Source organism: Lathamus discolor, chromosome Z (genome assembly GCF_037157495.1).
Source record: "Lathamus discolor isolate bLatDis1 chromosome Z, bLatDis1.hap1, whole genome shotgun sequence".
Classification (NCBI taxonomy): Eukaryota; Metazoa; Chordata; class Aves; order Psittaciformes; family Psittacidae; genus Lathamus; species Lathamus discolor.
The window spans coordinates 67,310,275-67,326,438 of NC_088909.1; the positions used below are offsets into that span (position 1 = coordinate 67,310,275).

Genomic DNA, 16,164 nt, shown 5'->3' on the forward strand with positions numbered 1-16,164 from the left:
TTAAGGTTTAACTTATTTGAATTATGACATTATAGCTGATTTCAGGAAGTTCTGCTTTTATTACATATCTGCAGGTGTTCTGCTTCCAGAGCATTACACAGCAAAACCATTGTGATTGTAATTTACAACAATCTGTATCATTAACGGTTCTCCTAACCTACTTTTGATGTTCAGTATATTTATTATCTTTTTGTTTGTTTTTATGTTTCAACAGGATTCAATTGTAGCAATCCGGCAGTTCCCTTTAATTGGCCAGCTTTTAGGAAGGCTTTGTTGGAATCCTTTTGTTATAGGATATGGTAAGAACATGTAATGATGTTTCTGCAGAGGTTCCATAAACTTTATCCTACAGAAATTAGGAAAATACGATTTCTCATATACTTCGATTTTTCCACGAAAGCAGAGCAATCTTTTTTTGAAGTGAATTTTGGAGATTAAAAGATTAACCAAGTTATTTAAAATCTGAGGCATTGTGAAATCTTAAATTTGCTTTGGGAGCTAATTAATTTAATTGATTAGTTAGAGAATCTTTACTTGGAAGCAGTGAATTTTAAACCCAGTGAGTGTTTCTGTTCATCATGACTTATGTTTTTCTAATTTTCTTGACATATTTATTGCATTTTTGTTAGGTTCTCAATATGTATAAAATCAAGTGTTCCAGATTACTTTCAACAGAAATTTCTTGTAGTTATACATCAGAATATTCTATTATATATGCTAATATATAAGAATTATTTTTTCGGATACTTGGTTTGCTTTTGCATTGGTGTAGAGCTCTACTAACTTAGGGGTGTGTTTGGATTTATTGAGTTTATTCTGAATGTGTGTTTTCTTCATCTTGTGAACTACTAAAAATGCATGTAGAATCAAAACCGAAACAGTGAAGTGGTGACATGGGAAAAAAGTGTATGAAAAACTAAAAGCCTCTTACTGGTAGTGTATGTATGTGTATGTGAGAGTGTACGTGAGAATAAACAAAATAAATTGGGGACAGAAAAACTGCTGGGAGGGAGGAGACACTACTTGTGTACCTCACCAGCAGCTCCAGTACATTTTTTGGGAAGTGAGATGTTGATATGTTGATAAATGACTTGTGAGCTACTTTTAAGCAGAAAACTAATACTGAGCTTCTCTGTGAGTCCCTTAAAATAATCTTTTGCCAGCTTTCTGCTACTACTACAGCTACAAAGAAAACCCCCAGAAGTCACATTTTGTCTCTTGTGCTTTTTGCCCCCTTTTGGGGAAATACAGGAAAGTACAATTTTTGGTTCACCTAGAAGTGCTTATTAAGTCAAGTACAGCATATATATGTCTTCTAGTTTAGCTTTGTCTTCTAGTCAGCTCCAAGCACAAGCAGAATGAACTTGTCTGCAAAACACATGGTAGTTGTGTGTTATGTCAGCACTTCCCCTCTGAAAGGAAAATTTGGGAAGGAACCGTTAATTTAAATATAAATCACTTTTGCAGAGTGGCAAATGTATGCTTTTGTGGCACCTTTTGAGAAAAGCCTTTTTCATACTTTGTGGACTTATTTTTACAATGAAGAGGCTCCCTTTTTTGATCATAGTTCTAGTTTTTCAGAATGTTGGTAATTGTTGATGTTTACAATTACACATATGCTTTTCTTCTAAGCTTTTGTTTGGAGTATACAGGTCTTTTGACCATCAGTTTTTCTGAGCTGACAATGCGTGCTGGTCTAGAAAGTAGCTTCATCTATATTTTTCCTCACAGTTAAAAGCGATGCTGCTTCTTTTGACTTCTTTTCACAACAATCCCAGCAATATGCTTTTGGTTTCCTCTGCTTCTTTCCTCTTCTTTGGGTACCTCAGCATTTTCTAAAACAAGAAAAGTACTTTTTTTGCAAATCGATCATTACCTCTGAAGACTGCAAGAGAATGAAGTTTTACTATAGGTTTTTTTTTGGTCTCAAAGTTACAAGCAAGCTGAATCAACGAACTTCACTGGCTCAAGTTTGAATCCTTCACTTCAATGCTTAAAGATGAGTCAAGTAGATTTTCTGAAGTCAGTAGTCCTGAAGATGTCTGCTTATACATTCCCGCCACTTCCTCTTTTTAGAGCCACCTGAGCAATCTTTGGACTGCTGGCATTTTGGATTCAGCAGATTTTGATTTTGTTTGGCACTAGTTCTGAAGACACTCTTTAAGATAGTGCTGGCTGTAGCAGATGCTGACTCTCAAGTGGGTTTCGTATAATTTCTCATTTGGATAAATAACTCATTCAGCTATGTGTGTGAGACCAGGCCACCCTTGCAGTAGAAGGAACTAATTTTGTTCAATTCAGTCTTTCATACTAATAAATGGAGGAGGAAAAACATTATACTCCTGCATCATGTCCAAACCACAATACCTATCCCCTTAGATGAATGTCTGTTGGTGCTGGTAGCTGACATGGCTGACCATTCAGTGCAGGAAGCATGGTCTCCAAGGGAAAATAATCTCCTCATAAACACTCCTGAGCAGGAGGTGACCAAGTTAGCCTTATTTAGAATGCTAACGTGAAGGAAGCACAACAGAAGAAAATCTCATGGCTGTACTTGTGGTCCTAAGCCACAAGGGATACATGAGGAATTCAGTCTTGGTAAGGAATTCTAATATTTTTTTTTCTGTGGCCTGGGGGATTATCTCTCAGTAGGACCCTCCTGGTTTGAGTTTTGATCCCAAATGTCTTGAATCCCAAACTAATACTATAAATGCTGGGGAATTTCTTGGTGACTCTTTATGTCACTATATGTGTGTGAGCATGCATGCTTGTGTATGCATTCGTTCCCACAGAAATGCATCTAATCAACAAGAAATGTAGCTAATCAACATTATCTGGTATATTTCAATAAAACTTTACAACAAGCTCTAAAAAGAGTATTTCTGGCTGTAAGATTAGGGTTTTCTGATCAGTTCCTTGCGTCTGGCCCTGTTCAAGAGAGGGTATTTATAAACTGACTGTGTTATGCCTTTTTTTTTTTTCTCCCCTCCTTTTTTTTTTTTTTTTTTTTGTTGTCCCATAGAAAGTTTTCATTCATTTAGTTGGAGTTACAATATTAACCGACTTAAGAAGTCAAGAAGATAGCTGGTGACCCTTTATGGGATGCAATTTTCACCTTTGAGTTACTAATTTTTTCCTCTTGATGTACTGATTGGGTATTTTAGTAGTGAGTGTTCTTTCATGCCATCGTAAGATCAAATGCCTAAATTTATATCCTGGTAATGGTTTTCAGTGGGGATCAGAGTTAGAAGAATGGGAGGAAAAAGGCCACCAGCAGGTTTTCTGTGGCTGTGTTTGGTCTTTTGATATGGTTATCTTTTGCAGCTGCCATAATTATTTTAAGATCTGTCCCTCCTTATCTTCCTTGGTCTTCCCATCTTTCATCACCAGTTTAAAGCAGTTGTGAAAAGAAAATGGTGAACCTGAGAGCATCCCTCAGAGTGTCATTGGGTTCTTCAGCAAGAGGACTGTAGGTTGCTTTGCCTAGGCCCAAAGGTTTCATAGACCTATGGGAGGCTTCCTCAGTTTTGGTTATAGCCAAAAAAGTAGCTGTAACTTAAATAAAATTACTTAATGTCATACTGTAGATGTATAGTATGAATAGTCAAAAGAAGGAACACTTGAACTATGTATATACATTATTTAGGATAAGCGATTTGGACTTGATTGTTTTTCTTTTCTCCTTGCCTTTTTCAATATAGTTTTGGGGTTTTTTTTTTAATGTAATTAATGTCACTGGAAATGATCTCTAATGCCAGACTTTATAAACAGATAGTATTTTACTACTGGTAATAAATAGTGTTTAAAATCTTAATTTTCTAAGAAGCAAATGGCTATCATTTAGTTGTTTAAACAAATAAACCAGTATTTTTTTTTCCTTCCCATATAATTTCAGATCAGAGTTTTAAGGTGAAACACTTTTTGAAGGAGACGGAGTTGTCTCTTCATGCTGATATCTGAATGCTAGTTGACATAGTTCCAATCAAAGTGTACAGGCACTTTCAATTTCTGCTGAGTACTATGCAAGATACCTCCTTTAACTCCAATCTTGAACAACCTAGGAAATTGTTAGCCTTGTAAAAATCCATATTAAAAAAAAAATAAAAATAAATCCCCAAACACACAATGGCGGAATACCCCAAATTGTAGTCAGTTAAATCTGTATGTTTGAGTAACCATTTCTGTGCAGGGATGTTAGTCAGTGGGAGGCCAGTAATAGCCTACAGGTTTGCTGGAAATTTATTGAGGAATACTGGTTTAAATCAATATTAGCTTCTCTGATCTGGTGAAAATACAAGCATTACTTAATGGAGCTTTTATTTTTTCTTCAGGCTTTGCCAGCAAAGCACTTCTAAATAATGCTATTTATTACATCCAGGATAACAAATACACAGAAAACAAAAGAAAACTTGCTGAGTTTGATAATCAAATTATCTCCTAATATAGTTTTTAAAACTCATATGATGTTACTAATTTGTATTATTTTTAACAAGAATAATATTGCTTACTAGGTGAATTTTATATCAGAGCTACAATACTATATCCAGTTTTCATGATTTTTATTACAATAATGGACAATAATAATGAAGTTTTAGTCTGGGCGTCTGCCAAAGAATGTTAAAAAAAAAAAAAAAAACCAAACACAAAAACCCAACAAACAAAAAACCATAAACAAAAATCCCCACCCAAACAAATCAACCTATTGAAAACAAAATTGTGAGAAATAATGATGAATTTAATGGCTCTTAAGGTGCTTATTCCAAATAATCAGCTCCTCTATAACAGTATCTGAGAGGAGGCATAACAGTATGTGAGAGGAGGCAGCTCATTTCCAACAGTGGCTTAGAATTAACTAAAACCTGATCTCATCCTGAATAGAAAATCAAAATAGGATTTTTTTTTTCATCAGCATTTAGCTGCCTTCATTATTCTGCCTGCAGAAATGTAATTTTCCTGAAGCATGGAAAATCCTCATATATTTTTACAGAAAACTTGATGGTTTATATTCTTGTTATGAGTGAGCTCATAACTTTTTCAGAGGTGATCATTCTTTGATTGTGCAAGCTTTGGACACAATGTAGTAACTGTTTTACTACTGTTAATTATTGTTTATTATATTATTTTGATACTGAATTGAAATGTATTGGTTCCGAAATTGCTTGAAATTATATAAATTCATCAATAGGTCATGCATGTATCTATTGTGTAGATTTTGAAATTCTATTGAAGGAAATGGTTACACAAAAACTATGTACGAATAATGTTAAATGTGACGTGTGAATCTGGTAGAATAGAAGCATTATGAATTGAGACAGATACTTAGGGCTTTAGTTTTGCGGATGGGTAGGGATTGTCCTGTGTATTTCTCTCTGTATTTTGATTTTTCTTTCTTTCTTTTTTTTTTCTTTTTTTCTCCCCCCAAATGTATCCTTATTTGCTTTTTTTCTTGAAGAGGAAAGCCAGAAGACTCTGATGTGGTGCTTATGTTGTCTATACAGCAGTGAACCGCAGAACCCTGTGGAATTGAAGGCCAACAGCTGGATACGGGTAAGTGAATGAATCCTTCCCAGGACTGCTTTAAATTAAGTTGATTATTTAAAGGTGCTGCATCTATAGCATAGAGACACTGCCATTTAAGAAAGTGCTCCAAACTGTTGATGTATATATCACTCTAACTATAACATTAATCTGTTATATTAAATATTAAAAAGATGTGGCATTTTAAAATGGGTAGTTTTTATGGCTTTTAACCTGGTAGATGCACCAAGATATTCAGATGACTCATGTAATAGCTCACTATTCAGATAACTGATTAGTGAGCAGCGAGCACAAATCAGAAGGAAAGCAAGTATCATTGAAAAACCAAACCCAAACCCGTTTTGTTTAGGACAAAATAAAGAACCTGGAGAAATGCCATAGCTTGTTTTGAAAACAGCTTACATTTGCTCTTTAATTTTATTCTTTCTTGCTTTTATTTAATTTCCTGTGTATGAAGAACATAATTCTATCCAAACTTGCATCAAAGCAGTCAGAGAGGGGAGGCTTAGTGCTTGTCTGTGGATTTATATTTAGTGGCTCGAGGAATAATGAATCCTTAACTTTAATCCCAAATTTAGGGTTTTGCATGGTATATCTGTTCATATTTTACGTATTTCCACACTGAACTAGCAAAGCACATCAGCGTGTAAATAACTTGCAGCATGTTGATACTTAGTCCTTTACATTGCTGAATAGCAGTTTGAGGATTGTTGATTTTACATCCTTGCACTCTCCATTGGTCCATGTCAAAATATGCTTATAGATATTAATGGACTTGCTAATATTTGGTGCTTTTATTTGTATCTTATAGTCCTTACAACCAGTGGTAATATAGCAGGCTGATCATTATTTATGTGCATGTCTGCTGAAGCTGAAAATACTTGTAGACTTCTTTAAGTAGTTAATTTCTTACTTAATAGTTGGGGCTACTGCTTTTGGTAGCACTGCCACCTGAAAGGGTCTTAGTTTGGGACTAACATGTAAGCGTTTGAGTCAAGCCTCACTGCAGTCCTGCAGGATTTTTTCTATGTACTCTGTGTTTTTGAATGAATCTTAGTAGTCATTGTGACTTGATGGGTCAAGAGTTAACCATATAAGTTATAGGGAAGAGGACATTGAGGAGTTCAAAGCACAAACATGTTTTACTACCTATTTTTATCATTCAGCACTTCCGTATTTGCCTAATGTGAGTGTAGCTCAATATGATATGAAATGCAATACTTTTGTATTTTAATTGGAGGGAAAAGAAGAACTCTTGGAAAACTTATAATTAAAAAAAAAGAAAAAGAAAGGGTAGGTAAGGGAGAATGAAAAATGCGCAGCACGAGGGTACAAAAGTTGAGATTAAAAGAAAGGTTATTATTAAATTGTTTTTATAATCATTAGAATTTATTCTTGGATTCTTACTGTCCAGTGTGCATTATAGAATCATAGAAAAGTTAGGGTTGGAAGGGACCTTAAGATCATCAAGTTCCAACCCCCCTGCCATGGGCAGGAACACCTCCCATTAAACCATGCCACCCAAGGCTCTGTCCAACCTGGCCATGAACACCGCCAGGGATGGAGCATTCTCAGCTTCCTTGGGCAACCCATTCCAGTGCCTCACCACCCTTACAGGAAAGAACTTCTTCCATATATCCAATCTAAACTTCCCTGTTTTAGTCTGAACCCTTTACCCCTTGTCCTATCACTACCGTCCCTAATGAAGAGTCGCTCTCCAGCATCCTTGTAGGCCCCCTTCAGATACTGGAAGGCTGCTATGAGGTCTCCACGCAGCCTTCTCTTCTCCAGGCTTAACAGCCCCAACTTTCTCAGCCTATTTTCATATGGCTTTTTGAAAAAAATGGGTTTACCTCCTTTTTTTACAATCAGCATTGAAATTTAATGATATTATAAGAATTATCATGCTTGTTTGCACAGAAAAGCTAAGTTAAATATTTGGCTACTCTTGAAGGTTTTCTTTTGCCATGTGTGATAATGACTTATATCTAAAAATCCCCAAAACATCCAGTAAGTCTGTTGACCCATCTAGGGCACACTTAATATTGTTTCTTCCTGTACTGCTTAATTTTCCATGTGAAGACAGGCTGAGAAAGTTGGGGCTGTTCAGCCTGGAGAAGAGAAGGCTGCATGGAGACCTCATAGCAGCCTTCAAGTATCTGAAGGGGACCAACAAGTATGTGGGGAGGGACTCCTTGTCAGGAACTGTAGTGATAGGAAGGGGCAATAGGTTTAAACTGAAACAGGGGAAAATCATGTCAGATACAGGGAGGAAGTTCTTTAGTGGGAGGGTGGTGAAGCACTGGCAGAGGTTGCCCAAAGAAGTGGTAAATGCTCCATCTCTGGTAGTGTTCAGGTCCAGGTTGGACAGAGCCTTGGGTGACATGTTCTGGTATGAGGCATCCCTCCCCATGTCAGGGGGGTTGAAACTGGAGGATCTTGAGGCTCTTTCCAACCCTTACTATTCTATGATTCTATGATACGTGGCTCAAAAGATTGTCACAGAAAGAGATCAAGATACCTCTGATATCAGAGTCCTAATTCGAGGTTTGTGTCGGCTGGTGTATATTGACTGGATGACCAGCTTCTCCAGTGGTCTGATCTCACCTCAGCCTTGTTTGTAACAACGGGAGCTCTTTACATAGGGGATATTCGTTCCCTGGTGGAGAAGATGCCAAGTACATTGTGGTACGCTATCGAAAAAATACCTGAAAGTCTAAAATATATAGATGAAATAAATTCTTGGGGGCTGAGAGGAAGGCAGTTTTGTGGCTACGTGATGGAAAGAATATTGAAATCAAGATATTAATTCTAAATAAGCTCTGAAATCTGAATGCTACTTGAAAGGTTTTTACTGTTACGGAAAACTTTCCTGTACTTGAAAAGAAATGATAGATTATCTAAGGTACTTAAGCTCTTCCTACAGGGTGTGGATGGAAAGCCGTCCTTGACCACACAGAATAGGGCTCTGTTTTGGGTCCATACACATTGATGCAGGTGCCATCAAAAAGGGGTTTATATATAAGAACAGCTGTTCAGCTTCTGTGGGAGTGACCTCCACAGTAGCCTTGTCATTTGGCTCTCTAGCTGAGAGTTATTTTTTTGTCCTCACTTAATGCTTCAGCATACACTGAGGAGGAATACTCTATTTTTTAAAAAGGTAAAGATCAAGGTTTTAAATTGTGGTCTGCAGTCCTCTTAGAGTTTAGCTTCTCAGTTTTCTGCTGGGCTAAGCAATGTTGGAATGGTGGTGGACACCACTTGTTTCCAAATGTATGCAGTGGAAAGCAGAGACTATATTATTATTTCCTTTGGAAACTGTCAGCACTCAGTGAACAAAATTCACCACTTGAGAGTACCTCTTTGATAATGCAAACGTATTTTCAGGTAAAGGATTTCCATTTTGCCAAATTTAGCATTTGCAGAAAACTGCAACACTTGCTTGCTGCAGTTTCTCTGCTTTTTAGGGAACTAAATGGTTCCAGAACTGCGATGTCACCTTGTTGTTTTATGAATAGCAAACGTAGAAATGTGTCTGAATAGTTTAATATAGTGTGTATTTAGTAAAACACCTAATTGTACAGCAGTGCTCAAATGTTTCTTGTAAAAAGGGGTTTGTGTTTTGGTTTGGCTTTGTGTATGTGTTTTGTTGTTGTTGTTTTGGTATTTATTGTTGTTGGCTTTGGTATTTATTTGGTTTTGAGTTATAAATCTAAAAACATAACATCAAGTCCTTCTGTCTTTAGTATTGTTACACTTGCCTCCTGAAAAGGACACCTTAGAGCGTCTGAATGGGAATCTTGTTTTCCAGAAGAATGGAAGGCATATGTCTGTCTTCCGCATGCCAGCTTTTTGATTTACCTTGAAGTTGTATTTATTTAGACTAAATTTGATGGCATTCTGTTTATTGTGTTAAATGGCATTGAAGTGTTTTGCAGAGGATTGCTCAAAAAAGCCAGATCAAGAAATTTACTGCCAATTAAGCACAGGATGTTTGAGATTTTTAGTGATGTTCTCCGGATGACCTGGGTTCTTTATGATCATCTTGACTTTTTAATTAAACTACAATTTTAATTGAGTTGGTTCAGTTAATGAAGCACTGACCTTTCACCCCTGCTTCCGAATCTGGGCCAGAATTTTCAGCAAAATGGGTTTTTACGACCTTTGTTTTCTGTGTAGTAGTATATCTAACTGTGATGAATTAACATTAAAAGGATGGTCACTCAGTAATGGCTCAAAATGGAAACATTTGTGATTTGCTTTTCAGGATAGATGCACCTGCTTAGTTACAAATCAAAATGCTTAGTTACATCTCACTGTACACTTACATTTGTGTTTGGTTTTCCTTTCCTGTTTAGATGTCAAGAGATTTTTTTGCTTCTGTCTTGGATCATCCGTCTGTCTGATCAGGTGTTTGTTGAATATTGAATGACAATATTTGTCATTCTTAATAGTTTAACTCACTAACATACATATTGATTAGGCAACAGTATTCAAGAACAGAGTAAAAACAGCACTGTTATAAAAACAGGAGTTCAGCAAAATCGTATTTCTTAACATTTTAGTGTTTAAGCAGATTTGCTGTTTTGTCTGTCAGGGAAGAGTTGTTCATTGATTTACTGGAACTTTGCAAGACTATTTAGTTACTCCTGAATATTACAAGAGCGAAGGTAGAAAGTAGACATTAATGGAACTGCAGGGAAGTTGTGGAGAATAGCTGGTGGAAAAAAATGGAAAGAAGTCAAGGTCTGGGAGTGTGGTATGTAGGTGTGCATGTTTTAATGTATTTTGGCTTTATTTGGAATGAGTTACCAAAGCATTTTCAATATTTCTAGCACAGTGAGCATAGTAAAGCATCAGTAAGTCATGAAGGAAATGAGAGGAACTAGGTTATCTTTGAGAAATAGAGGAATTGTCCTCATATCTTTATAAAATATGCAAAATAGCTTTTAAGTGAAATAGAAAGTGGCAAACGGGAGTAAAATCATAGAACAGAGTTTTTCTCATTGTAGAATTGGGGAATAGTTTGGGTTGGAAGGGACCTTTAAAGGTCATCTTGTGCAACCACCGTGCAATGAGCAGGAACATCTTCAACTAGCTCAAGTTTCTCAGAGCCTCATCCAACCTGACCTTAAATGTTTTCAGGGATGGTGCATCTGCCACCTCTCTGGGCAATCTGTGCCTGTGTTTCACCACCCTCATTGCAGAAAAATGCTTCCTTATGTGTAGTCTGGATCAATGCTTTTTGAGTTCAAGACCATTACCCCCTGTCTAATCACAACAGGCCTATTAATAGTTTTTCCTCATCTTTCTTATAAGCCCTCTTTAAGTATTGAAAGTCTGCAAGAAGGTCTTATGACCTAAGAATTAGAAAATGTATTTTCTTCTGTGTCTGTTTTATAAGATGATTTATTTGTTTATTTATTCATTTATTTATTTTAGGATATGCGATATATGCATATTTGTTAAAATACAGGATGCCAAGTATGCGAGGAAAAATTTGGAACAGGACAGTTGTTTCCAGTATATAGCAATGACAACTTTGTTGCTTATTATGATAGCTACTTACTAATTTATTAATAGTGGTGCATATTCTTAAATACCAGTAGATGGCATTCTTTTTGTTACATACAGGTACACATATGTTTGTTTTATATTAATAGGTATGCAACTTTCTACTTCACAGCATTGTAATACATCATCTTCTAAGGGAAAGTGAATGTTTTCTTTTAATAGTAGTCTCCAGATTAGAAGCCAGCTTCATTGCTGCCCAGATTGTGTGGTATTGTTTTGAGTCTTAGCTGTCTGATGGTGCTTGCAGTAGTGAGAGTTCTGTGTTAAGGTTACTGTCCTGAAATTTTGGGCAACAATTCAGGGTACTCACTAATAGGAAAACTAATTTACTGATCTTCTTTTCTGTATGCACAGTGCATGCAGTTGGACCGATTTTTGTCTTGCCCTTAAGTATTCCAGAGATGTAGAAGAATTTTAAAACACTTGTTATGATAACTAATTCTTCATATTTATGGAGAGTTTTTTAGTATTTTTAGGGGCTTCATATCTGAGGATCTCTTTGTTAAACACTGCACACAAACAGTTTAGAAAACATCCTTGGTTCTGAAGTGGCTACAATGAATGAATACAGTCAGAAACAAAACCCAAAAAATAAATAACTACTCCTTTCTTCTAGCCACATCCTCCCATCATGTTGTAAGATTACAAATGGTATTCTGCACAACACATTTTTTTTTTATTTCCCCTCTTTTATTATGTAACCCTATATATATATTTTATATATATATGTGTGTTTACCCACTTACATATGGTCATCTATGCTAAAATGTTTTTAGTATCTCTGTCGTCATATTACTTGGTTTGCTGTTCCCATGTTGTAATTTATTCTGTCACATTTTTCCCTGCTGCTGGTTTCAGAAGTTTATTTTATATAGGCAGGAGACTTTTCCCCACACTGTCAAGTACAACAAAGCAACCATTCTTTTGTTTCTGGTATCTTGTTAAGAGTCAGCTTTCTGCAATGCATTAGCAGACTCGAGCAAGTGTAGGTAAGTTGCGTGAACTGATACCACTAAATGCCAGTAGATGTCAGCCTTTGTATGAAGTGATTGCCTTCAGGTACCCCACATGGACGTGGGACCCACAAAAACATGCGTTCTCACTCACCGGTTTTTAGAGTCAGGTAACTTTGCTGTTGTTAGGGATTAAACTAATAGGAATAACATTGTGGTCCTTCCCTGATGCCATCTGGATGTGTTTTGTTAGAAAGGCAGTATTATGAGGTACTCTAATTTGACAAATTGACAAATAAAGATGAGTACTTCCTCTAAGGAAAGACCAAGTTGAACTTCTGCAGCCAAATTAATGGGTATAAAATAACGCTGTTATAGGATAGGCATGAACAGGACATTCACTGGAGTTGGTAACAGGAAATAAAAACTGGGACTTAGCTGTTGTACATTATACTTTCACTCAAGCTGTTCTATGTTACAAACATTTTCTATTCTTAGAGCTAAGAGCAATTATTAAAGAAGTATGCCTCATAAAAAGTGGAAACAAAGAAAAACAGCCTACCAAATATCCTGTGGCTATTCGTTGCCTGTTCTGGAGACTTTTGTTGAACACACAAGAGATTATGGATAATTACAGGCTAGTGATTGCTTTAATAATACTGCTTTGTTTGTGTTTGGAGAGTTTATATTATTCTTATATTTCATTATTAGTCAGAGCATTGAAGCACCTGTAACTTCATGTAATTTTAAACATATTATTGTTGTGCAATGCAATTACTAATGTTCTCATCTTTCATGGAAATTTTAATCCAGTTTTAAATCCCATGTAAATTCATATCCTGTAGACAGGATGGGAAATGCAGGTTTTTCATGGTATTTGTAAGTTGACAAGCCATCGCAGTAGTATCAAAGGAACCCAAATGTTTTATTTGACTTTTAAGTCAAGGAATGAGGAAGCATACTAGTTTCTGAATAGGAAAACCTGGTTTAAAAATGTTTCCCAGATATAAGGGGAAAACATAAAAGATTCTGCTTACCAATTCTATGTTCAAAATTCTGTTTATACAGGGTTATGGGGTTTTTTTTGTGTGTGTGAGACCAAATATAAGGGATTTTGTTTAAAACTTAACCTGTCCATTTAATAATGAACTTGACTAAAGATCAGCAAACATACCTGAATGAATGTAATTGTCACAACAGTTAAACCAGTGGTTTTCCCATTGTTTATTTAAGCAACCAAGGATAAGCAGTGCTTGTGCTACCCTGGCTTCTGGGTAGTTCTCAGTCCACCATGTTGTACAAGGAATATGTAATAATGGCAGTAACTATAAAATCATGTTTTGCTCATCTAATCTACCTCTGTTGATACACGGTGCATTTGCACACAATCTCAAGCCTAGATCTCAGGAGCAGAATGAAACAAGTATCAGAAAAGCACTTTATTCTACAGTGGTTTTTCAGTTACATGTATTAGCAAAAACTAAAAAACTATTCAAACTGTAGATAGAACAGATTAAATGCCAACATACCACCCTCTGTATTGCTGAAAGTACATACAGAAAACTCAGATGTGCCATTCTGTCAAAAGTGATGGTATTAAAACCTAGAGAAGTCAGAAAGCAGCTTTCTTCTTTGTAATTATCTGAGATAAATTAATTGGTATGTTAAAACAATTTTCAGTTAATTCAGCCAGTGGAAGCTGGGTGAATGGTTATTTCAGATATGTATGCAAAAGCTATACACACATGTATTATGTAAAATAAAACATAAAAATGAGATGTTTTAGAGAATGCATAAGGAAAATTAAAAGAGTAAATTCTGTAAAATGATTTGTAAATAAGACAAAAATACCCAGTCTTACAAACTTAAGGGCTTACTCACAGGTGAGAGTTCACAGTGTGCTCAGGATTTCAAACAAGTGGTGAGATAACGTGTTAGCAGGTGTAAACCTGAATTCTGATCCCTTGTATTTGTTAAGCAGCAATTTGACACTTGAACTTCTGTCAAAAGCAAGCAAAACACAGTGTCAGTCAGTACTAAAGCATGGGAGATGGACTGCTCATTTACTAGAGATAGTTGGCAAGTCAAATTTGATGGGCATAGGGGGAAGTTGAGCTGAAAGGGGATGCAGATCTAAAATTACCTGGTGGAGCTTTGTAACTCGTGCCAGAAGCTGGGCAGGGCAGTGGACCACTGAAAGATTTCTAAGTTAAATAAATAGAAGGAGGACATCTGACACACAGGGAGAAACATTTCTGTTTGCTCTGTTTTTCAAAGAGGAACCCTGATGTCACAACAAGCCTAGTGTCTGACAGCAAACATTTTCAAGTTCAGCCCTCTCCACAGTGAAAACTGCTTTTGTTTACTGTTGTTTGGGTTGGGTTCACTGGTCAGTTTGTGTCACTAGGGTTCAGCAACATGTTTTTACAAATGAGGAAGTTCTGTGAATCTGGAAGAAAATAATAATGTACAAATGCAACAATAATATGGTCAGAAGCCCCAAGCCGTTATAAAAGAAGCAAAACTTCTGAGTTAAGTGAAACAAACAAAAATGCCTTTGCATAGACGCAGCGTATCTGTGGAGAAGTGTAGAGCAAGAGAGATTGTATTAAAAGGAAAAGTACCACGTATGTGGAGGGACTGTATAAAAAGTCTTCAGGGTGCAGTTTTTATGCACTTAATCAAGCTGCCTGATCCGTTCTTACAAGTATACCGTTGTGCAGAACTGTTTTAATGGGCATTCTGTGTGTAGTTTGCAAAAAGTGTTTGAGGAACACAAGGGATTAATTTAAGAAAAACATCCTCAATTATTGTGACCATCTCTGCAGAAAAACAGAGATGGTACCACTACAGTCATGTCAGTTAAAATAGGAAAATGCTACTGGTTGTATCATGGGCCTAACAAAAGCAAGAGTAAGAACTCCCACTCTTTCACTGGGCTCAGTTCATGAAGTGAAATGTTTGGGTTTCTTTTTTTATTTAGAGTAAGTCAAGCTATAGTAGAAATGCTAAAAACCTGTTGCGTCCGCTAAGGAAAAAAGTCTGAAGATAAATTTAGTAATCAGACACTTTTCACCTCTAAATGTAGCATTTTCAAAAATAAATTGAGACCTTGGACAGAATTGCTGTTTACTGGGAAATCTAATAAACATTTGGAAGACACTGGTGAGGCAAAACTTTGGTGTAGACCAACTGTTTTAATTTGTGTGAGATCTGAGAATATATAAAACAGGCTAATTGACAAGACTTGTTAGTGGCACCTGGTGAGCTTGATTATTGTGGCCATTACAGGACAGAGGAAATTTCAGTAGATAAATGGACACCGACACAGCTGGTGTGAGGAAGTGCCAAGGGTAGTCTTCTCCACTGGGGAAGGAGAGCCAGGGTCTGCAGGTTGCAAGAAGGCAGACGCAACTCTGGATTTACACAGAAACAGCACAGCCACTCAAGAGCAGAGCAAGTCCAGTGACAATCAGCAAGGTAGCCATGAGTTGTGATGGCCAGAGCAGCTTACAGTGATGAAGCAGGTCCAAGGTAAAGCTGGGAAGTCTGGGTCATGTTCCAGAACAGTGAGGTGTGTGACCAGGGACAGGCATGGTTGCAACAGCTCAGGCAAGGACCAAGAGCCTCGTTTGTCTGTGCTTAAATGCAGTCCCGAAGCGAAGCCAGAAGGACTTAGCTTCTTACAGCTCCTGCTCATGCAGCACTGTGTGGCAACTGGCCTCGAACGCAGGCAGCCAGACCCTTAGGAAGGAAGGATAAGGAAGACACAAGTAGATTTCTGCACTGTTCGTACAAGTTTTCCTACTCCCCTTCCCCACCTGCCGGGCCTGTCTTTTCTAAAGAGCTTGTAACCTTCCATTCCAACACTCCAGTCATAGGAGCCATCCCACCATGTTTCCGTGATGCCTGTTATATCATACCCCCGTAGACGTGCACACATCTCTAATTCCTCTTGTTTGTTCCCCATGCTATGGGCATTTGTATAGAGGCATTTGAGCCGAGATCCAGATGAAGCCGGCTCATTGGCTGGAGCGGCTAGAATATCACTGCATTGCTCCAAGCATTTATTATAGGTGCTGGCAACTGTCTGGGTGTG

The 16,164-nt window shown here is 37.0% G+C and overlaps 1 protein-coding gene across 2 annotated transcripts in view; it reads left to right on the plus strand.

Moving 5' to 3' along the window:
• Positions 1–16,164, plus strand: part of FANCC (FA complementation group C) — an 86,126-nt gene that overhangs the window by 18,038 nt on the left and 51,924 nt on the right. For both annotated transcript variants that reach the window (XM_065661757.1, XM_065661756.1), the window contains exons 3-4: positions 215–299; positions 5,453–5,547. In XM_065661757.1, the coding sequence (XP_065517829.1) occupies positions 215–299; positions 5,453–5,547 (180 nt within the window). The remainder of the gene's footprint in view (positions 1–214; positions 300–5,452; positions 5,548–16,164) is intronic.